This window comes from Narcine bancroftii, chromosome 9, assembly GCF_036971445.1.
Source record: "Narcine bancroftii isolate sNarBan1 chromosome 9, sNarBan1.hap1, whole genome shotgun sequence".
Lineage (NCBI taxonomy): Eukaryota > Metazoa > Chordata > Chondrichthyes > Torpediniformes > Narcinidae > Narcine > Narcine bancroftii.
Window position 1 is genome coordinate 87,481,374 of NC_091477.1, and position 24,001 is coordinate 87,505,374.

At 37.5% G+C, this 24,001-nt stretch overlaps 2 protein-coding genes across 2 annotated transcripts in view; one reads left to right on the forward strand and one right to left on the reverse strand.

Moving 5' to 3' along the window:
• The window catches only part of LOC138743581 (guanylate cyclase soluble subunit beta-2-like), a 46,589-nt gene extending 26,888 nt beyond the window's left edge, over nucleotides 1-19,701 (forward strand). The window contains exons 8-19 of the mRNA XM_069899098.1: nucleotides 186-285; nucleotides 1,955-2,172; nucleotides 5,360-5,471; nucleotides 6,318-6,421; nucleotides 7,968-8,184; nucleotides 10,907-11,227; nucleotides 14,030-14,178; nucleotides 14,422-14,568; nucleotides 14,727-14,881; nucleotides 15,068-15,273; nucleotides 16,657-16,767; nucleotides 16,854-19,701. Coding sequence (XP_069755199.1) covers nucleotides 186-285; nucleotides 1,955-2,172; nucleotides 5,360-5,471; nucleotides 6,318-6,421; nucleotides 7,968-8,184; nucleotides 10,907-11,227; nucleotides 14,030-14,178; nucleotides 14,422-14,568; nucleotides 14,727-14,881; nucleotides 15,068-15,273; nucleotides 16,657-16,767; nucleotides 16,854-17,011 — 1,998 coding nt within the window. The 3' untranslated portion in view covers nucleotides 17,012-19,701. The remainder of the gene's footprint in view (nucleotides 1-185; nucleotides 286-1,954; nucleotides 2,173-5,359; nucleotides 5,472-6,317; nucleotides 6,422-7,967; nucleotides 8,185-10,906; nucleotides 11,228-14,029; nucleotides 14,179-14,421; nucleotides 14,569-14,726; nucleotides 14,882-15,067; nucleotides 15,274-16,656; nucleotides 16,768-16,853) is intronic.
• On the reverse strand, nucleotides 13,819-22,823 carry LOC138742408 (putative coiled-coil domain-containing protein 195). The gene is made up of 3 exons (XM_069896749.1): nucleotides 21,913-22,823; nucleotides 20,472-20,718; nucleotides 13,819-18,205 (listed from the first exon to the last, which is right to left on the reverse strand). Exons 1-3 carry the CDS (start codon nucleotides 22,124-22,126, stop codon nucleotides 18,073-18,075), a joined length of 594 nt encoding a protein of 197 aa, XP_069752850.1. The 5' UTR covers nucleotides 22,127-22,823; the 3' UTR covers nucleotides 13,819-18,072.
• Between the last annotated feature and the right edge of the window lie 1,178 nt (nucleotides 22,824-24,001).

The window sequence follows — 24,001 nt, forward strand, 5'->3', positions numbered from 1 at the left end:
CCCCATTATTGAAAAAAATCTTGGATTGTAAACCATCCAATTCACTATTACTGAGTCTTCAAAATATTTCCGTAAGAAAAATTATTTCTTTATTATTGAGTGTAATGTTACAGTACTGGAATTGGTGCAAATAATAAATGCTATCTGACAAGTTTCAACTTTAAATATAGCTTTCATATTTTTAGGAGATGAATGCACCATCCTTCAGGGTAGAAAAAAATGAAGATAATTCCATGCTACTGCATTATTACTCTGACAGGAGAGGACTGCACCACATTGTCCCTGGTAAGAATGGTCAGATCAGATTTATTTATACCTCTGCATAATTTAGTAAAGATTATATGAGTTGAAATAAACGTGAAGATCCAATTGTTGTCCAACACAACTCGCACAATCATTTTGTGGTACATGTATTCATAGTTAGTCATCTGTAAATATTATCTAGCTACTTATATAACATGATGAATGCTTTACTAGAGTTACCTTCACCAACCCTCATGCACTTTCTCATGCATGAATCACAAGTAGGTCCAGCGAGTGGTTAAGAAGGCAAACAGCACTTTGCCTTTCCTGGTACAGGGAGGGAACTTAAAAACAGGGAGGTTTGTTGCAGTTGTATAGGGTATTGTTGAGGGAGCACCTGAAATACCATGCACGGTTTAGATCCTCTTTCCTGAAAAAAAGGAACATTAGAGATATTAGAGAACATTGGAGATAAAGGAAATTCAGGGACCCCCAGACTTTTTAGATCATCGATCCCCTCATGGAATCCTTTATCCCTCATTGATCCACAAGGATTGGAATCCCCCACCAACCCCTCTGGCAACATTCTTTGTTTGTTGGGGGAGGCGTGGCGGCACTAGCAGGGGAGGGGCGGCGGTGGCTCTGGCCGGGGATGGTGTCACTGGCTGGGGGTGGTGGGGGGGAGGGAGTGGAGCACTCTCCCCAACATACAAAGAACACACACCTCTTTCTTCTCTGCTCCATCCAGTCTCCCTTGTCCTTCCAGTTTCCCTTCTCCAAAGCCAATGAATAATGAATAAAGTCCCAGTCTCCTTAATCTTTCTCTGTATTCTAGATATTGTAAGCTAGGCAACATCCTTGTAAATCTCTCTGCACCTTCTCTGGCTTAATCACTCTCCTCCTATAATGTATTGGGTGGCCTAATCAACATTTTGTACAACTCTAACATGACATCCCAACTCAGCCAAAGAAAGCAACCATATTATGTGCCTTCCCCATTATCCTACCTACTTAAGTTTCCATTTTCAGAGAGCTTATGTACTTGTGCAACAACATATTCCCAGCATCAATTTAGAAAAGTTCCCAATGACCATTTCCTAACTTTCTGAATGTAAGGGCCTACATTTATTTCAGACTTTTCTATTTGCATAAGATTTTGGAGCCAGTTTTAAAATTTCCCACAAGACCCCTCTCATTCTCTATCTTTCCCCTCTTAATCAATCTTCACTTGTTGTCCTTGGCTTAATTCTAAACTGCTTCCATTTTGCAATTCTAGTGCTTTTTCTGACAATTTTTATAGGCTTCCTTTTTAGATGTTATAGCTATTTATTTCTTAATCTATAGCTGAGCCTGCTTTCCTGACCTTTTTTTCCTGCCAGATAGGAATAAATTATTGTTGTGATTCATGTGCACATTCTTTAAATATTATCTGCTGCATACTAATCATCAACCCATTTTGCAAAGTTCCCCCTAATCCATCATTGCCAACTCATACCTAATCAAATCATAGTTCCTTTCATTTTGATTAAGACTTGCTTGAATTCCTTGTGTCACTTTCATTATACCTTTCTTTGTAATCCCATGTTGATTTTTTTTTTGCTTATGTATATTTATAATGTAATTTTCCTTTATGTTGTGAAATTGACAGTTTTATTCATCAAAAACAGAAAACCTCCTTAACGTTAAATTGTAATCTGTTTATCCTTTAAAGGGATCATTGCAGCAGTAGCAATGGACTTTTTTCAATGTGAAATCACAATGGAAATTGTGAGCCAAATTGAAGACGAAGACCAAACAGGCAAAAAGGAACATGTTGTTTTTTTGGTTACTCAGAATCCTTTATCTTCAGAGAAGCATAGTAAATTATCTGGAACTCCACAGCAGCTGGCTGATGTACACAAACAAAGTGAGGAACAGTTGAATAAAATGGTATGTCCTAAATCCTTCTATTCCTCTAATAATTGTCAATTTAAACTTCAAGCTCCTGAAGCATCCTCCCTAAGAACCCTTCACACTGGAAAGAACAAAGCCATTATGTTCGGCCCTGTTGGAAATATTATATTTTCCCATTGACAAAACATAGAAATGCTGGAGGAACTCGGCTGGTCTCGCAGTTTCCCTCGGAGGTAAAGATATATTCCTGATGTTTCGAGCCTGAGCCCTTTCTTAAGGTCCACAGCATCGAGTCCACGCTGCTGAAGATCCAGCTGCGCTGGGTGGGTCACGTCTCCAGAATGGAGGACCATCGCCTTCCCAAGATCGTGTTATATGGCGAGCTCTCCACTGGCCACCGTGACAGAGGTGCACCAAAGAAAAGGTACAAGGACTGCCTAAAGAAATCTCTTGGTGCCTGCCACATTGACCACCGCCAGTGGGCTGATATCGCCTCAAACCGTGCATCTTGGCGCCTCACAGTTTGGCGGGCAGCAACCTCCTTTGAAGAAGACCGCAGAGCCCACCTCACTGACAAAAGGCAAAGGAGGAAAAACCCAACACCCAACCCACCAATTTTCCCCTGCAACCGTGTCTGCCTGTCCCGCATCGGACTTGTCAGCCACAAACGAGCCTGCAGCTGACGTGGACATTTACCCCCTCCATAAATCTTCGCCTGCGAAGCCAAGCCAAAGAATATCTTTACCTTCAATGCACTCTGCGAGATCAGCCGAGTTCCTCCAGCATTTCTATGTTTTGACTACAGTCATAGCATCTGCAGACTTTTGTGTTTCACTCCATCATAGTTTTCCATCTACCTCACCACATTCCCATCCACTGCCATAAACAGCCAGATTGTTTGGAAATTGTTTATCCTGTTAAATTCTTGAGCTAAATGTTGGATTCCATAATTTTCTGGAATACAAAGAAGGCAACTATGCACTGGTCACATTGAACATCGTCACCTCTATTACTGTAAATCTTATCTGTGTTACTGATAGTTTAAAGACGGTAGTGCATTTTCCTAGTCAGTCAGTAAACATCCATTCACTTATCATTTTTTTGCTGCTCATACCTACTCTTCTCCAAATCCCATATACCAGTAACCTGCATTTGCTAATTTACAATACTTTGTTTGAAATTCACATCTTTAAGTCCAAGTCTCTCTATGATCTTATCTGATCTATGATCTCTCTATGATCTGATCTTGCATCATCTTTATAACCCCCTCCAGCCCTGATCTCTCTCTTCCTGTAATTTGCAAACACATTGCAAACTCCATTGTCAGTCATGCTCTCAGCTGCTCTTGTTCCAAAGTCCCAGACTTTTTTTTTTAAATCCCCCTGCCTCTCATTTTCCTTTTCCTATATCAAGATAATTAGTAAAATCTAACAATTTAATCAAGGATCTATACATGCTTGTATAACTCACCTAACCCACCTGACATTGTTTTATTATTCATTTACATTTTGTCAATATCAGTGGCAAAGCTGGCATTCATGATCTGCTGAATAGTGTCCTCCAGAGCTCTTCAAAAGTCAAGAAACATACGAGGAATGGAGGTACTTATACTCCAGGCCAGATAAGGATGGCAGATCTCTTTCCCTCAGGGACATCACTGATGTGGATGAGTCCCACAATATTCTGATTCCTTTATGTTGCCATTACTGATACTAATTATTTCAAGATCTAACATAGAAAATAGGTGTAGGAGTAGACCATTTGGCCCTTCAAGCCTACACCGCCATTCATTTTGATTGTGGCTGATCATCCACTCAGTACCCTGTTCCAGCTCTCTCTCCATACCCCCTGATTCCCCTAGTCACAAGTACTAAATCTAACTCTCTCTTAAATATAGGTATGGAACCGGCCTCAATCACTTCCTGTGGCAGAGAATTCCATAAATTCACCACCCTCTGAGTGAAAAAATTTTTCCTCTTCTCGGTCCTAAAGGACTTCCCTTTTATCCTTAAGCTGTGACCCCTGGTTCGAGACTTGACAACATTGGGAACAATCTTCCTGCATCTTGCCTGTCAAATCCCTTTTTTGAACATTTCTATTAAATCTCCTCGTAATTGTCTAAACTCCAGCGAGTACAAGCCCATTCGTTCTAGCCTTTCTTCATATGCAAGTCCCGCCATCCCTGGTATCAATCTGGTAAACCTTTTCTGCACTCTCTCCATGGCAGTGATGTCCTTCCTTGGATAAGGAAACCAAAACTGAACACAATACTCCAGGTGAGGTCTCACCAAGACCCTATACAACTGCATCAATACCTCTCTGCTCCTGTACTCAAATCCTCTGATATGAACACCAACATACCATTCGCCTTTTTTACTGCTTGCTGCACCTGCCTGCCCACTTTTAATGACGGATGCACAGTGACACCCAGGTCTCTTTGCATCTCCCCTTTTCCTAATTGCATACCATTAAGATAGTACTCAGCCCTCCCATTCTTTCCTCCAAAGTGGATAACCACACATTTATCCACATTATATTGCATCTGCCATGCATTTGCCCACTCACCCAACCTGTCCAAGTCACCCTGCACACTCTTTAACAGCCTCTACACAGCTTACAATCCCACCCAGCTTCGTGTCGTCTGCAAACTTGGACATGCTGATTTCTATTTCCTCATCTAAATCATTAATATATATTGTAAATAACTGGGGTCCCAGCACTGAGCCTTGTGGTACCCCACTAGTAACTGACTGCCATTCTGAAAAGTACCCGTTTATTCCTACTCTTTCTTCCTATCTGTCAACCAATTCTCTATCCACCTCAATACCATATCCCCTATACCGTGTGCCTTAAGTTTGTATAGTAATCTCCTGTGTGGGACCTTATCAAAAGCCTTCTGAAAATCCAGGTAAACCACATCTACTGGTTCTCCCCTATCCACTCTACTAGTTACATCCTCAAAAAATTCAATAAGATTAGTCAGACACGATTTTCCCTTCATAAAACCATGCTGCTCTGACCAATGAATTCACCACTTTCCAGATGTGCCGCAATCACATCTTTAATAACTGACTCTAACATTTTCCCCACTATCGATGTCAAGCTAACCGGTCTATAATTCCCTGATTTCTCTTTCCCTCCCTTTTTAAAAATAGTATCTATTCAAATACTGTAAATAACCAGACAACTAAACAAATACATTCAACAAAACCATGTGTTTCAGGAACAGGAACAAGCATTGAATCAGACTACAAATAGAAACTGCTGTGCCTCTGGAACCTTTGTTGAGAAAAGTCACTGGGAAACAATTTGTGAGATTGTCAGATTGGGAAAAGGTAAAATTTATACCATTTCCAAAATGAGTGCTGATAATTCAAAATGACTAGAGGAGATAAAACTCTTGTGTTTGTAAAACTTTATTTTCCACATGTTATCAGAATCAGAATTTATTGTCATGAACGAATCATGTTTTGTGGCAACATCACGGTGCAAACATTCATATTATGAACCATCCTACAACAATAATATATATTAAAAAAATAGTGCATAAAAAGTAAGGAAGTGTCTTTGATTCATTGATCAATTCAGGAATCTGATATCAGCAGGGAAGAAGCTGTCCCTGTGCCACTGAGTGCTCATCTTTAGGTTCCTGTACCTCCTTCCAGATGGTAGCAGAGTGAAAAGAGCATGGCCTGGGTGATGGGGGTCTTTGAGGATAGAGGCTGCTTTTTTAATTCACAGCCTCATGTAGATGTCCTCGTTGGAGTGGTCTGGTGCCTGTGATGACGTAGGCCGAGTTAACAACCCTCTGGAATTTATTCTTGTTCTGAGATTTGGCGTCTCCAAACCAGACAGAGATTCAACCAGCCAGAATGCTGTCTTCAGTACACCTGTAGAAGTTTTCAAGTGTCTTCGGTGACATACCGAATCTCCTCATACCCCTCACAAAGTGTAGCTGCTGGCGAGCCTTCTTCCTGATTGCAAAGCTTTGTACAAAAGTTAAAGATGTTAAGATATAGTAATATCTGTGGATTTTATATTATTATTTTTGGGGGGGGGGGGGTGATGTCTAATTCGGACAATTTTTAATTATGTACTTGTAAATTTAAGTGCTTCCAGGACATATACCATTCACTTGTATGTAGAAGTGTGGAATCATGTGTTATTTTTTTTCTTCATAGGAAGTCTGCTAAGAGGGTTTGAACCAACTTATCCTGACAAGCTATGGATAGACATAAAATCATTTTGTAATTCTTTTCCTTTTCATATTGTCTTCAACCAGGAGGTGGGTTTTCAATCTAGTGGTATTTGAGTATATTTCATGTCTCTTGAAATGCTTTTTTTCCTCCCGATGTCATCTGAAAATATTGATGCCTCAATATTGGGTGGGATTTGTTTAAAAGCATCATACATTTGTTGGGCAGTGGCCAAGAATTAATTATTTGAGGGTGCAGTACTTAGAAATGCAGTTATGCAGGAGGTACAGGGCAATTGACTAGATCTTGCACAAAGAAAAATTTTCCTTAGATGCTCTGCCATTGCTGAATGTGGAGAGATTATGTAGGGAAAAGTGAGAGATGAAGGATGGAGGAAGATTGATGATGGTCAGGGATCAGAAGGTTCACCATTGGTTCACAATGAGAAAGGTGGAGCTTGGACTATGAAAGAAAGGGTAGGGTTGGGAAGTACATTTGTTAAAAGGTCAGTTGCCAGTGATTATTAAAGGAGATGGTGAGTGGGAAGATCCATTAAAGATCCTTTACCACCATGTGTATAAGCGTTACTCCACAACTGCCTGAAAGAGCTGGGAAGAAAATTGCACATTTCACATATTAGTTTCCATGATTTACAATGACAAAGCATTACCCAACACAAACTTGAAGCATGACTTCTTTCAGTGAGAGTCCATGTACAAATACCATATTGTAATTCACCTACAATTTAGTTATTCTTCTGCTAGACCACTAGCTAGCAGCAAATATTGAATCCTGACTAATTTTCTAATGAGTATCAAGGCCTCTGAGGCAAATTGCTGCAGTTCTGCAGCTGTTCCCTTTGATGAGACAAAGCAGCACAAAACAGGGATGTACTTGACACCTTCATTTCTTCGATATAATTGGCATTGGTTTATATAAAGCAAATACTGCTGTTGACAATTCAAAATAGTATTGTAGTAACTAGGATGGCAGCCAATTTCAGGAATAGGATAGAATAGATGGAAGTAATTTAATAAAAATACATGCGATGGTGCACTCATTGAGGAATAACATGAAGAGGTTGCAAAATGTTAAAGTTACTAGGAGGTGTGAAAATGCAAAAAAGAACTAGAGGGCAAAGGTTTGAGATGAGAGTGAAGAAATTTAAAGGAGATCTGAGGGGTAAATGCTTCACACAGAAGGTGGTAGTGTTCAAAAATGAGCTGCCAGAGGAGGTGGTAGGGGAAGATAAAGGTACAGTAAATTAAAGGCATTAGTCAGGTATATACATTCCATTAGAAATGTTTAGAAAGAATGGGCCTAATGTGCGTAAATACGATTAGCATTGTTAGGTCTAATATTTGGCATGGAGGAGTTGAACCAAAGATCTGCTTCTGAACTGAACATCTCCATGCCTATAAACCAGGGAGCAAATATTCTTTCATTTTTGGAGAAACAATGGCATATTTATTAAACAGTCAATTACTTAGGATAGATTTAGTTTGATTTGGGCTTCATGTTCAGCACAGACATGTGGGACAAAGGGGGCCAGTTTCAGTGCTGTCCTGTTCTGTTTTCTAAATTATATATAGATTATTGGAAATGTTATGGTTGATACTTTCCTTGTCTTTTAAGCTTAGAGTAAAACAAGCTGGGACAAGTATACAGAAGCTAGTCCCAGGTCTTCGAACAGTGGACATCCAACTTGATGCATATTTCTCTATTGTTCATCCAGAAGTAACATTCAAAATTTCAACCATACAGAAATTCATTAACAGTCCATTTCTGTTAAGAACAAAACAAGAAATGATGCCAGAATCATGGAAACACCGTCCGATGCTTTATCTTAGAGGTGCGTGGGAAAAGCGAAGCAACTCTAAAATGATGGATATTTGTCCAAACTTAAATATATGTTGCCACAGAGATAGTTTCAATTCTATTTGTCCAAACAAAGACACTTCTCCTCCAAAAGTGACATTCAACACATGATCACATTTCCTTGGACCACTTGAATTCTTCTTGTACTTTCTATTTCCTGACAACATTTCCCTTCTATTTACAACATCCTTCATACATTGTAGAATATGGAATAAATATAGTGCTGTCTGCATCTGAACTTTCTATATGAAAACCCATCAGAGTTCCAAGCTAATCAATAACAATCTTAATTTGCATTATTTAGTTATTTATTTTATACATTTAAGGTTCTTGTTTGATAGTTTTATTTTGTTTAAAATGGGTCTTATCAGGAAAATAGCTCCCATTGACTTTACATTCAAACCGTTGGTCGTAAATTCAGGAATAATTTACAAAGTTGTGTGAATGCATGAATTCCACCGAGAGAGTAAATTACATAATACCTCTCATATGATTTAACCACATGAAATTATTAAAATAAACCAAATAGGAAAATCAAAAGAAAAGGATGTTTGTCAAAATAGAATCTTTTTTTAAAGGTTCATTGAGTTTTAAAATCATACAATGCCAAACAGAGAACTCGTCGGAAAAAAAATCAACTGATTTTTGAGTGTTGGATGGGAACCCATCGACGTTTTCTAAGCTGTCTAAACTCTCTTGCACATATCCTGTCCTATATCTGATCCAACATGCTAACATGTGATAATCCTGGATAAGCCAATGTTCTGGTATATTTTTACTTTTTGTTTCACTATGCAAAGGTGCATAGTGAAAAGGTCACACAGTCTACCATAAATAGCAACCATGAATTTTACACTGGGAACTTCAAAGCACCACTGACAGATAAATAAGCTTGAGCATGGGATTTATACTTGACATATACCATGTTGCTCATGTGGTGGTACATACATGCCATAATTTGATCTAATATTTTCTAGAATTTGGATGTCAAAATTTTGAACAACTTTTGAGTCTGCAAAGCAACATTTGACATATAAAGGCAGGAAATAGTCCTATATTACTGTATTTATGAGATATTGATGTGCTTCCATTTCTACAAAACTGAATGGGATATTATATTTTGCAGTCACCTTAACAACTGAATCTGTAGCATTCACATATCAAGATGAGTATCAATGTTAGCTGTTGATCAAAAATGTTGCAATAGATTTGCTTTATCCTGATATCCTTAATATTCATTCAGAGATATATTTAAGTGTTTCAATTTCAAACACTGAACTAGTTAATTTCTGATTGGCCAGGTTTTTTTTTTTGTTGCTTTATCTGTACTGTTATTTTGTCTATTTTCCCTAATCAGTTCCAGTTATTCATCCTCTATTTCTTACTGATACATCTTGGATTTTGTATGAGTTCTGCTCATTTTTCTTGCAACAACAGACTTATTCCTTCCCAGAGCTGGTTCTAGACTATTTTGCACCCTAGGCTGGGCTGAGCATGGGGTGGGGGTGGGTTTGCTGTCCAGGCTAAGCTCATGGAGGAGAGAGTTTGCTGACCAGGCTGAGCCTGGGGGATAGGGGTTGGGGAGGAGTGCTGACCAGGTTGAGAGGTCGGTGCAATACTTGATGTGATGTTCGACATGAGCCTTACCACTTCCTCCTTTCCCGACTAATATGTAGAATCATGTCATTCATGACACAGAGGTGCTGGAGCTGTTGGAATCTCTCTTCAACATTGCCTCTCTCAGGTTTGCGCTCTAGGGGGCTGCCTAATGGTAGCACTGGCCCTCTTCCTTCCCCATACCATACTCCCAGGGTATCAAAGGTGAGATCGTACAGGCTGATGTATCAATATCAGCTGTGATTAAAACCTGCCCACTTCATTCATTCTTCTGCAGCCCATGGAAGATTTCTAGGCAACAAAAAAATTTCCCAGTTACAAATAAGCATATTAACTTTCATCAACTTTTAATCATGACAAAATCTTATTTTGCAGTACCCAAGTACTATGTTAATTGTTATTACTGTACTTGGGTCCATAAACTCAACTCCAATGTTAATTAGCTTTCACTTTTCAGACCCATATGCATCATGTGTGTACCTCTTTGTTCAATGCTTTCTCCAGAAATGAAATTTGGTTTAAATCTGAAGCACTTTTCTATTAAATTCCTATTAGGAATTTACCAAGGTTTTCTTCCAAAATTATGCTGGAACTTTTATAATGGCTTACTCTAATAGAATTGTGTTCAGCAATATGAACATTAGATTAGTGGTTCTCAACCTTTTCTTTCCACTCACATACCACTTTAAGCAATCCCTATGCCATCAGTGCTCTATGATTAGTAAGGGATTGCTTAAGGTGTTATGTGGGTGGGAAGGGAAGGTTGAGAATCACTGCTCTAGACCCAATTGTTACTGAAATATTTTGCGTGAGAAAAATTGTCATTGGCCCATTTCCTTTGGAGCGATGAAACTGAGCACATGACGAGTCAATTAAGTATGATTAAAACAGTGGTTTTCAAACTTTTTCTCTCCACCCACATACCACCTTAAGTAATCCCTTACACAGAGCACCTATGGCATAGGGAATACTTAAAATGGTATGTGAGTGGAAAGAAAAAGGTTGAGAACCATCGACTTAACTATTTCAAGGTCATTGAATGACTGCTTCTTACATGGATTTTTATCGTTTTCTTTCAGGTCAAATGGTGTGGATGGAACATTGTCAATGCATGTTGTATCTGTGCTCACCTCTGTTGCGCAGTTTACAGGAGCTTGAAGAAAGGCATATGCACATTTCAGATATTGCCCCTCATGATGTGACGAGGGATCTCATTCTTCTGAATCAACAAAGGCTTGCTGAAATTGAATTATCCAATCATCTTGAAAGAAAGAAGGAAGAACTGCGAATTCTCTCCAAGCACCTCGAAGAAGAAAAGAAGAAAACTGAAGCATTGCTCTATGCAATGCTACCAAAACATGTAGCCAACCAACTCAAAGAAGGCAAAAAAGTTGAGGCAGGTGAATAGATTTAAATTAGTTATAACGAATATTAAAAGAACTATGGATACACTGTCAAACTTAAAGTTCAAAAAGAGAAATTGGAAAAGACAGAACAGACTAAGTAATGTTAGTAAATGTTGCTGCACGCTTCACATTTAATATCCTGCAGAAGGAATGACATTATTAAGAGAGCATTTACTCTCTGGTGGGCTCAATCATCGATCAGCAATGTCTGTGCAGTTACATTTTCTTCAGTGACATATTAACCCTTCAGATCTGGAGAGCAAATTTCCCTCGTGTTCACTTTGTATTTATATCTTTCAAAGCCCACCTTCTTTCTTGATTCAGATATCTATGAAAACTATTCCTTCATGACATGGATGATAATGTCATGAGAAGTTCATAGGTAATAACATTTATAATAGATTAAAAATGATTATTAACTTGATTCTTCATTTAACTTTTTTTAAAATACTTGCTGCTGTGACCTTTCCCTTTCTATAGACTTCCTCATTCACATTGCTTGGTGAGATCTGGGTATAGACCACTACCAATGCTGCAGTTTTCATTGAAGTAATCTGTAGTTTTGGCACCATCTGTCTTTTCCCCCCACAGTGACATACCACTTTCAGCAGTTTGAAGTAGAAATCACCAGACTAACAACAGAGATTTCAGTGACGTACCGGGGTATAGGTTAACAGGGTGTAAATTGGGTGGCATGGACTCATGGGCCAGAATGGCCTGATACCATGCTGTATGTCTAAATTAAACAATTTTTAAAAGGGCTTCAGCTCAAAAAGTGGACCTTTTTTTTCTCTCACTGATACTGCTTGACCTGTTGAGTTCATCCAGCTGAGTGTTTAACTTCTGATTCCAGCATTTACAGTTGCCTATGTGTCTTTAATTCACAATGATCCCTTTGGAATGAAATAATTAGTCTAAAACAATTGTAACTATCTTTTCTTGTGCTTAGCTTGATACCAGTGTTGTCAGTTTTTCTACTCTTCTTTGAGCCCCGTTTCAGTCAAATGCTGGCTTGGTAGCACCACTTAGATTGTTGTTAAATGCTATGTATCAGATTTATCCAAGTGGAACTGAAGATTGCTGAGCAGGTTACCAGGAAATGGTGGTTGAAAGCAGTAAAGATGGCCCACCCATCATTTAATTTTGTTTGGGAAAGGAGACATGGGAATAATGAAGGAAGGAGGCACTTCTGATAATATGAACAAATGAATTGCCCTGTTTTGAGCAGAAAGTAGAGATGTGGACAGTTTAAAACCTTGGTGATAGAAACCACAATTTAATATAGCATGACGCATGGCTAGTTCTGTGGTGATATATATGCTGTTGAAGCTAATAGGCAATATGTTAAACAGCAAATATTGGCTTGCGGTAAGCTTCTTTGAAGATGGGGACTTCTGGCTGAAAGTAATTACAGTTGCTTTTACAGCCATATGTTGGGCTTTCCCAATGTCGAGGAGAGAAATTTTCATGGATTCTACTCCTCTTGTTACTTGCTATACCAACATACATGACTAGATGTTGCAGGAATGCAGATGTTATTTGATAAATTGGTTGTGGGGGTCACCTAGTTATTTATACTGTGCTATTTCAGCTGATCAGTTGTGCAGTAACTGGCCTGTCACAGGACATCGTCTAATAGGTTAAATTTTATTTTCCTTGACTCTAACTGCTCTATAAACATTTCCAGCTATTTGTGTTTTTATTTCACATCCAGCAATTTTTTTTCCATTATTAAATTGTAAAAATTGATATTAGTTGTGCCTTCAAACATTTCTGTAGATTCCCTGAAAAGAAATCAGGGAATGTTTTAATTCACTTTTCATATCAAAAGGTGGTAGAGAATTTATTTAAAAAAAATCCTCTGCCCATGAGTTGCCCAAGGCATGATGGGTCGCATTATGAAAGACGGGTGTCTTATTAAAATAATTAAATTGAGGAACTACGTATTTACAGGGGCATTATTTAAAATAATCAGCTCACGGTCATGGATTAATAGTTAATATTACTCATTTCAAACCACAGAGAATCTTCAACCATTTTTTTTTTAAAAAGTGTAACATAGAAATAATGAATGCTTGGAATATTTGCCAAGTTCGGCACCATTGCTTCAGATTATTGACCTTTCATCAGAACTCTCTCCACATATGGTTCCTGGCCTAAATTTTCCAGTATATCCTGATTTTAATTCATATTGACAGCTTCTGCAGTATTTTTGTCTATAATTTATTTAATGGTGTTAATGTTTTATTGTATGGTTCAAATGTCATAAACATTTAAGTTACCATGTAAGTTACATTGATAAGACAGCAATAATTAAGAAAAACAGTATAAATTTAAAGATTTTACTCAAGGATAAAAATGATAGCAATATTTATTGAGCTTGTTTTTAAAGTATTTTAAAGAATAAATTGCAAGGGGGAATATATGAGGCAGAAAACTTCCCAGGGTGATTTTCATCCATGGTGAATTTAGAGGAACCATGAGCAATGAGCATGAAACTAAACCATCTGAATTTTATTAAAAGATAAATTATTTATTAGTCAATGCAAATTGAATTCTGCCAAGTAATGGTTTTAATTGACCTTATGAGCATGAGTATAATAACATGTCTGTTTTTTTATAAGACTAAGAGTTGGCGTAACAATGAGCCCAGTCCACGCTGGAGTATTTGAGGAAAAGATGCCTCAATTTTGCTTTTTCAGAGACTTTGTTAAGTTACATTAATGAATGAATAACTCAAACACCATTTTCCAGTATTTAATGAAATTGTTACTTATGTTAAATTTTCTTTTCTAGGTGAATTTAAAGAATGCACCGTACTATTCAGTGATGTTGTGACATTTACTAGTATTTGCGCACAATGTGAACCAATTCAAATAGTGGTTATGCTCAACACCATGTACCTGAAATTTGACAGATTAACCACCGTTCATGATGTTTACAAGGTATCAATTTTCTTCATTCTTACAAGTGGGTGCGTAAAATGGCAGCAATAAATTGCACATAAATCATATATTTAACAATAGGGTTTATGCTCTATTGCATTAAGTTAAAAATTTGTTAACATCTAAATTGCAACACAAAGAATTGTAACTAATGGAAGAGAGCAATAATTTAGTCTCATTGATATATTGCAAGTCCCATGATAATATGTTATTAATGAAATACCTTTGTCCCAAATTGTAAAGGTAGAGACAATAGGAGATGCTTATATGGTGGTTGGAGGAGTTCCTGTACCAGTTTCTTCACATGCTGAAAGGGTAGCAAATTTTAGCTTGGCAATGATCATTGCAGTTAAAGGTGTAACAAATCCTGTGACTGGAAAACCTATTCAGGTATTTTATTTCAAATTTTAAATTTATTAAAAGATAAAATACTTACTGATTAATACAAATTGAATTCTGTGAAGTTATAAATCACATGATGGGTTGTACTTTTAATTGATCTAATTAGTTATACAAATATTATGGCATTTATTTCTTTTTTTATAAAGATAAGGGTTGGAGTAACAACAGGCCCAGTTTTGGCTGGAGTTGTTGGAGAAAAGATGCCTCGATATTGCCTTTTTGGAGACACTGTCAACACTGCTTCCAGAATGGAAAGTCATGGAGTGCCAAACAAAATCCACCTCAGTCCCAGTGCTTTCAGGTAAAATACTCAGTTCAATGTAATTTTAGTACAACTTTAATAATATGCCTGCAGTTTATCAAAAGAAATCCAACAATGTTAAAACCAAAAGAAAGAGATCCATAAGGCAAATTTCCATTGATATTAAAAGAGAATCCTGGCTTCAATGACAAATTGAAATTTAATTTTATTTGGTTTCTATTTTAGTGCACTCAAAGATAAAAGCTTTGAGATACATGAAAGAGGCGAGATTGACATTAAAGGCAAAGGGAAGATGTACACTTATTTCCTTATTAGGAACCTGACAGCATCAGAAAATGAAATCTTGGGAAGGTCACAAAGGGAATCAGATTCTGGCCAAGATTCGGTGCTATCTCTCCATGAGTCAAACACAGGAGGTACTAGTCATAAAGGTATATTTTAATTTTTGGCCTTTAAAATTGTAAATCATCATCTTAATATCTTGACTCTTAGGAGGATGAAGCTTCAAATTTCAGTTCCCAAGCTAAATAAGCCTAATCATGGAATTTATAGTAATGGTCACAAAATGTTAGCTTCCATTTGTTATACTTTGTAAATGACATGAATCGTGATCTTCACCAAGGCATTCATTGCAGAATCTGTGTGTTAATGTAAATGTCAATGTTTTACATTCTATTTTCTCTGCAAAATACACAATGTTACCTCGTGTTAAATAATGATATGCAACATCATCATTACACGCTGGTCGGAGAAAACAGTGTAAAATATTAAATTAAACAAGAAAGTCTGCAAATGCTGTGATGTGTTTTAATGCACAAAAATGCTGGAGAAACTGAGCAGGTCATGCAGTAATCTTTATAGTCAAGATACATAATCAGCGTTTTGGGCCTGAGCCCTTCGACAAGGTACCTGCCTGCTTTTGTATCCACATAGAATGACACACCACAGCCCTCTGTTGTGCCAACCTACACATTCCTACCAAAAAACTAAATCCTTCCTACCTCATAACCCTCTATTTTTCTTTAATCCATGTGCCTAAGAGTCTCTTAAGGGCCCCTATTGTTTCAGCCTACACCACCACCCCTGGCAAGGCATTCCAGGGACCTACAATTCTCTGGGTTTAAAAAAAAAACTTAACCCTGATATCTCCCCTAAACTTTCCTCCCATCACTTTGTGCATATGTTCTCTGGTGTTTGCTAATCCTGCCTTGGCTGTCTACCTTACCTATGCCTCTCAGAAACTTATAGATCTCTATTACGTCATCTCTCATCCTTCTTTGCTCCAAAGAGAAAAGTGCCACTCTGCTAACCTTCCCACATAAGACTTATTTTCCAATCCAGGTCATATCCTGGTTAATCTCCCCTGCACCTGCTCCAGAGCTTCTACGTCTTTCCTCTAATGAGGTGACTAGAACTGAACACAATACTCAAAAGCATGGTTTCACCAGAGATTCATATTTACAACATGACCTCTTGATCTCAATCCCCTATTAATGAAGTCCAACATCCTTAATTATCCTAGCTTGACCGAGGACTCGGGGCTGAAACATTGGTTATGTATTTTTGCCATAAAGAATGCTGTGTGACCTGCTGAGATTGTCCAGCACTTTTGTGCAAAACATTAATGTTCATAATTAACGCACAGATTCTGCATCACACTTGATCCATATTTTTTCACCTGTCCGTGCTGTTTTAGAGACAAGAAATTCCTGTTAGTTTCACAATTTATAGATCTTTTTTTCCAATAATTTTGAGATATCACTACAATTTTAAATATTGTAGTCCCCTGTTCAGATGTAATTTCTTTTGGTTAGATGCCAAATGCAGTGCGTACCAGGTTCGACAATCTACAATTGTAATGAAGTACCATGATACACCAGAGGATGTTCCTGAAAATAACTGTCCAAAAATAAAGCACACAACAGGTATACTTCACGTTTTAAACAAATCAACAAATTGATTTTACAGTCACAATTGGAAAAAAAAAGTGGCATTTCTTTTTCATCCTCAGGAAGGATGCGTATCTCAGAAAGTTATGGGAGCTTCTGTAGTGTCCATAGTACCCAGCAATCAAGTGATGTTGATCAACTTCCAAAAGATCATAATGAACAAGCAATGGGAAAACAGAATCAGCGGAAAGTCAGATCAAACTTGTGTATTTTACTGTAAATGATTTGAATTAGAAGAAAAAGGACTACTGGCTCTTAGATTTTACAAACCTGTACTTTGGGATAAATGAACACCCAAATGTCAAATAGAAAGTGTATCAAACTATACGAATGCATTACTACAGTTTTATTAATATATTGTCTGATAATGTAAGCTAAAATCCATTCATTTTTTCAGTGAATATCACATTCTTGTACTGAAAATTTATTCAATCTAATACACAATACTTATGTTTGAAAATCCACAGGTTGCCACAAATAACAGAGCCCGAGGCATTGCAATTCTAATATTTTTAGGAATTTTGAGCTATTTAACGTGGCATAATGTAGAAGGAACATTTGTGTTTATACATCATTAACAATGTTCCAAATGTTAAATACTCTGTGGTTCTTATTCAAGAAGAATCCTCCAGGCACTTTTTAATCATTTGTTTGAAAGAGTAATCCAATTATTTCCATTCCCTGCTCCTTCTGCTTAGCACTTGGATGTTTGCTTTACCACCATTGGAAGCAGTATATTGAAAATCATTCTGCCCTCAGCCTCGCTCTTCACTTCCCTAATCTTTGTGTAATGTGCATTACACACCTGCATTCAGAAAAAAACTTCAGATTTTGGAAGAAAAAATAAACCACTGCTACATTTCATTCATATAATGGAAATGGAAATACTTCTCTAATTCCATTTGACCCAAACATCATTTTTTTTTAAATGAAATGTTTCTGAGTTGTAAATGAAAAGTCATGAAAAAGATCACAGAATTCTCCTTGAATTAAATTAATAATTATATCCCGGGTCTGTTATTCGCATTTTGCCATAGCTTCCATTTCTTTGGTAGTTATAGGCACAGTACAGTGTTATAAATTAGAAATCCAGTGAATATCATCAATTCATTGTAATGCTGTAAATATACATTTGTACCATATTAATTCACAATAATGGAAATATGAAATATTACAGACCTGAAAAACTACTCCTTGGACTTTATGAAAATCTTTTGTGAAATAGCAGAATAATTGCATACAGACATGCATGTAAAAGAGTTCCAATAGAAAGTAAATTGCTTAGAAGTCAATTTCCTGAATTGGAGGCAGCTGATTGCAACTCTGATATCCCAGGCAGTGAGAAAAATCTTGATCTTCAGGACGAGATACAACATCAACAGGCAAAAGAAATGTTACAGACTTCATTTTATACCTGTTGGAAATATATCCGTTAGAGTAAAGACATTAAGACTCAGTATTGGATAGAATGCCTGTCATTTTTTGACTTTGCAATGACAAGTCATTTATAGTTTGCTCCTCAATGATTGTCAGCATTTAAACCAAAGTTTAGGTAATTGAAATTCAGACAAAAAAAAAAATCCAAATGAAGTGGCTGTATTTAATTGAAAATCAAAATTCTGCAGATGCTGGAAGTCTGAAATAAAAGTAGAAAATGCTGGGAATGTCAACCTGAAACTGGTTCTTTCCAGAAATGCGGTCTGATTTCATGAGTTTTCCAGCATTTCAACTTTTCCTTCATGATTGAAAATAAATGTAGACTTGTGATTGTGTTTTGGAATATTCCAAATAGTTGAATTTACTCCATATCAACTCTAATCATTGTAAATTACAAAGTATTATCCGTTGCCCCTTCTCGTGTATTATCATCTGATGAGTGTGAATCAGTGAAACACAAGTCAGTAAGTTTAGTCATTAAATATATTCCTGTAAGAGCAAGAAGCAAGGGTGCAAGTTCAGGGAATGTTAGTTAACAAATGATACTGAAGGTTTGATCAGAGAAAAGAACTATGCTTATGTCAAGTAAAGGAGATTGATATCAATTTCGTCCTTTGATGTTTATAGGGGATGTAAGAGAGAAAATTGGGGCCATGAAATGACCCTGCCAAGTAGGCATTTATGTATAGATAGTATAAGTAGAATATTTCTTTTCCCAATCTGGAACTGGATGGCACAGATTTAATATGAGAGAGAGGAGAAATTTAAGCGAGATCCAATAGGTCCGTTTTTCACACAGAGGATGGTGGTTGTCTGGAATGAGCTGCCAGACATTAGAGGCGAGTTCAATTACAATATTTAAAAGGAATTGGACAGACAGTTAGATAGGAAAGATATGCTCAATGAAAACAATTTGAATTAGTGTAGAGAGGTAGGACAGTCACCATAGACAAGGGGCCATTTATGTGTTGTACATTTTTATGATTCTTCCTTTGTTGCAGGAATTTTAAATGATCATTGGAATAAAGTCTTGGCATGGTTAGTGTAGTGGTTGGCGCCACATTGTTACAGTGTCAGCAATCGAGACTGGGGTTCGAATCCCACTCGGTAAGGAGTTTTTACATTCTCCCCATGTCTGTATAGGTTTACCCCAGGGGCTGTGGTTTCCTCCCAGCCCTCTAAACATACCGGGGTTTGTACGTCAATTGGGTGTAATTGGGTAGCAGAGGTTCATAGGGCCAAAAGAGCCTGTTACTGCGCTGAAATTTAAATTTAAAAAGAAAACATTTGCAAATTTTGAATTTGTTGTCACCCATTGTTCCTGCTTCATCAATGACTTGGTATGTTCCAACATATTCTGTTCCTGTTAGTTTTCCAGTATCCACAGGCCAAATACTTGACACAACTAACTTTATCAATGTCATTATTTGAATAAATGTTTTATATTTATATTAAATATGTTATCTCAATTAACTTTCTTGAACTGCTCTTTAATCAGTCACTAATTTATTTTCTGGAATCATTTTTTCAATTTAAATTTTGTACGTTAAATTAGTCAAGCTTGGAGGGTCACTTTTATAACCACTTACAGCACAGAACAGGCCAGTTTGGCCCTACTAGTCCATGTCGTAGCAAATCCCCACCCTCCTAGTCCCACTGACCAGCACCCGGTCCATACCCCTCTAGTCCCCTCCTATCCATTTAACGATCCAGTCTTTCCTTAAATGTAACCAATGATCCTGCCTCGACCCCATCTGTAGGAAGCTCATTCCACATCCCCACCACCCTCTGCGTAAAGAAATTTCCCCTCATGTTCCCCTTATAATTTTCCCCCTTTAATCTTAAACCATGTCCTCTAGTTTGAATCTCCCCCTTTCTTAATTGAAAAAGCCTATCCACATTTACTCTGTCTGTCCCTTTTAAAATCTTAAACACCTCTATCAAGTCCCCTCTCAATCTTCTACGCTCCAGAGAAAAAAGCCCCAGTCTGCACAACCTTTCCCAGTAACTCAGACCCTGAAATCCTGTCAACATTCTCGTGAACCTTCTCTGCACTCTCTCTATTTTGTTTATATCTTTCCTATAATTTGGTGACCAAAACTGTACACAGTACTCCAAATTTGGCCTCACGAATGCCTTGTACAATTTCATCATAGTTCAGGTTGAGGGAAAGATTTGGAACATTGGGTTACATCTTTGATCTCATCATTTTTTTCATTGCGTACTTGCACTTGCGTACGTACCCTTGGAATGGTGTATCTTGACGATGTTTTTCTTCAGAGCTGTTTGCCCCTGGCAATTCAGCGAGAATCCCTTGGCCTTTTATAACTTTCATCATTGTGCAAGAGGGGGTTGCTTCAGCTGACTCTCGTTCATCTCGCTTACTCCTTCGATGGATTTGATTTTGATCTGGAGATTTATGATGTTTATTCCCAATAGTAAAGGCATGTAAAGACGATATGGAGTAGCGACGCACTGTCATCGTGTTACCTGTAAATAAATAAGTTGTATCTAATAATTTTGAGACAGGTTGAAATCCACTTGATTGAATCTCACTGTCATTCCTTTTTCTTTTCCAAAAGCAAGTTATATTCAGTATGATTATACCTGAAGATAATAACAATTTATAAATTGGTAATAACCTCTTGGGTACATTTTGAAAGTAAATCTCTAAAATTAAAATTAAAAGGGCAATATTACCTTGCACGCTGGGCTTTAACTAGCCCCAGGATAGGAATGTATATCACTTCAATGAAGCTGAATCCAAATTTATTTCATACTGCAATAGGTTTCTGGAGAATTCTTGGAAATATTTTTATATTTGCCCTAATTATATAGGATTATTGGGAGTAGCCAACAAAGTAACAGTCCTAATGCAGCCTCTTGACCTGAAATGTCAACCATCAGTTTGGGTTCCTGCATCATTTTTTTTAAAAACTCCAGTTTATATCAACTTCAGCCTCTTATGGCTCCAGCATAAGAATCACTGCACCTCAGAATTTGTTGAGTATCCCAATTTTTTTTTCTTTTAAATTTTTTTTACTAGCTTATACAAGCTCATTGTTTATATGTTTTTTTTATTGGGGGATAAAAAGCAAAATTGGAAGTACATAAATTGATCAATGGAATATACTGATACTGTTGATAAACATAAAAGGTGTAAACTGGAAGGAAAATCAAAAAAGGGCTCCAGATGTTGGAAATCGGGATTAAAAGCTGCAAATCACTCAGCAAGACGGGTAATATTTATGGAAAGCGAATCAACTATTAGTTCAGGTTGAGGGAAAGAAACTAATTTTCAGTTGCAGAGAAGGAGACGAGTTCAATGAGTAGAACACAGGTAATATTTCTGGTAGGATGAGATCAAATGGGCTGATTGAGCCTCATGTGTCATGTTCAGAGGACTCTTATGGAGAGAGACAAAACCACAAGGGGTGACTGGCAGAAGAGGCCAGTTTTATTATGATCGAGAAAAAAAAAAGTTACCCCAAGTTGGCGAATTTGATATTGCATTGAACATGGCCAGAGAGATTTGCTTTGAGACTCACTGGAACAGTTGTAGCAGGACTAACTGGCAGCTTGAAATCTACCCAGCGCCCATCACTGTCTCTATGGAAAGGCGAGAAGAAGTGGATACGATCAGGGGGTAAATGCAGAGGCAAAATAGTTCCTCATTCTCGTTACCTCGGATTTCTCCTTCGAGCACGGGGGCGGAAATGTTCCTGCGCAGATTCGTGTGGGTTAAAGCCTCCTCGGATTTTAGGGAAAGATCCAACACCTCTGCCCGTTTTCCGTTCTGACTTAACTTCACACGCAGGGCTTTGTTTTCTGATTCCAGTTTCTTCATCTCAGAGCGCATCTCTGTGATCATCTGCTTGAGGCGCTTGTTACTTTCCATGGTGCTGAAACGCCCTCGGGTGCAGTCGGCAGCGCAAGGTTCGCGTGGGTCAAGGTCCCCACAGTCAGTACTCACTTCTCGTCTGATCCGTCAAGGAGTCACATCGATCAGCCGGCGATCAATAGGTTCGGGTGACGAGACACCAAGCCTTTTCAATAATTTATCTGCGAGTTCCGATGGTTTCAGCTTTCAGTCTGACTCTGGTTTGTCAGTTTCACCAAACGACACATGTAATGCGACACCTCGTGTGTTTGCTCTTACACATTTGATCCCATTCACCGATAACTTGACCATCTTGTAAATGGAAGGAGGCATAGCCAGTCCGCAAAGTTTTTAACCTTGCTTTCTCCGATAAATCCCGAGGGGGCATGGAGCCATTCCATCCCATCAAACGACTCCCTTTCTCCACCTCGAATCCTCAATTATTCATCTTTTCCATGTCCATCAGGGATCTGAGACAATGAGAAGTGGTACAACAATATCTGCGGTATAAACTCATTGCCATTCTGCCATTCAACACGATCAATGCGACCTTCCATTTATTTATTAAGTCACGAGAATAGAAAAGTGGCCAGTAAATTTGAGATGCCAGGCTGGGATGTTTAATATTGCATTGGCTCTGTTTGTTTGTTGAGCAGACGCCAGTGACAATGATCTGTATTCCATGCAGACAGGGTGCTTAACGTTTCTCCAGAAGATATTGCCCAATGCATCACAGTAAACGGTAATTCACTTTCGAATTTGAAAATAAACCGAAAGAGTCGATTATAGATCAAATCCATTAATCAATCACACTGCTCATTATTACCTCGTGCAGAAATTCCAATTTTGTTTTCAGTAGAATGCAAGATTTTCAGTTTTATACCACTATGGAAGATAAAACAGTTCTAAGAGCCTGAATCAAGTCGAATCTAAATACTTACGACTTATTGAAAAACATTAACACTTCTGGACAGTAAATGTCGATAGTTACATTCTAGTGGTATCGCTTTGCATTTAGATCTTATAGACTCTCTCGTGCATTACACGTGAATGTGATTCATACACGTAAATGTGGTTTAATGATGACCAGTTGCAGTATTCTGAAGCAACGTTAAATATTGCATTGTTTAAAGAACAACTTTGATTTTCCAATTTTAAGGTGCAGTGTTACGCCTTTCCAGTTTACAGGTAAATATATCTACCTAAGGAATATTATTAAATGTTACAATTAAAAGCCTTTCACTCAAAACCTTCACTCTGTTTCTCTGCATAGTTATTGCCTGGTCAGTTGAATCTTTCATCATTTTCTGGTTTTGTTTCTTTTCTAGCATTTTGATTTTCATTGCTAGATATTAAAGCTAAATTAAAAGGATTACTGCAGTGAGTCACCATCGAATAAACTTACATTTTCTCATACTGCATTGCAGATATGTGACATTTCAGTCATCAGGCAATCCAATAAGAGCAATTTCATAATGGTTTGGATTAATTCTGGTGCCGCTTTCTATCCAATGTAGGAAACAACATCTTCTAGTGCTAATAGATTTTCAAATTTTAAAACAAAAGTATTTTATTCTTAATTAACCAGAGTTTGTTTAATGTACTTAAGCACCCATGTACAGAATACTGCATTTGTTAGGAAAATATATTTAGTGGGAGCATTTTAACTCATTATTTAAACATGGACAGGTCATTGTTAGAGTCAATATTAATTGTCCATTTCTAATAGCCATTGAGTAAGTCAACTCAAACTGATGATATATTGCAAGATGGAGATTTGTTTTTTCTTTCTCCCACTGCACCCAAAAGCTCAGAGAATGGCTTTCAGGATGATCAAAAAAAATTCCATTATACATATAACTCAAGGCATTCTTCAATTTAAAAAAAAAACAA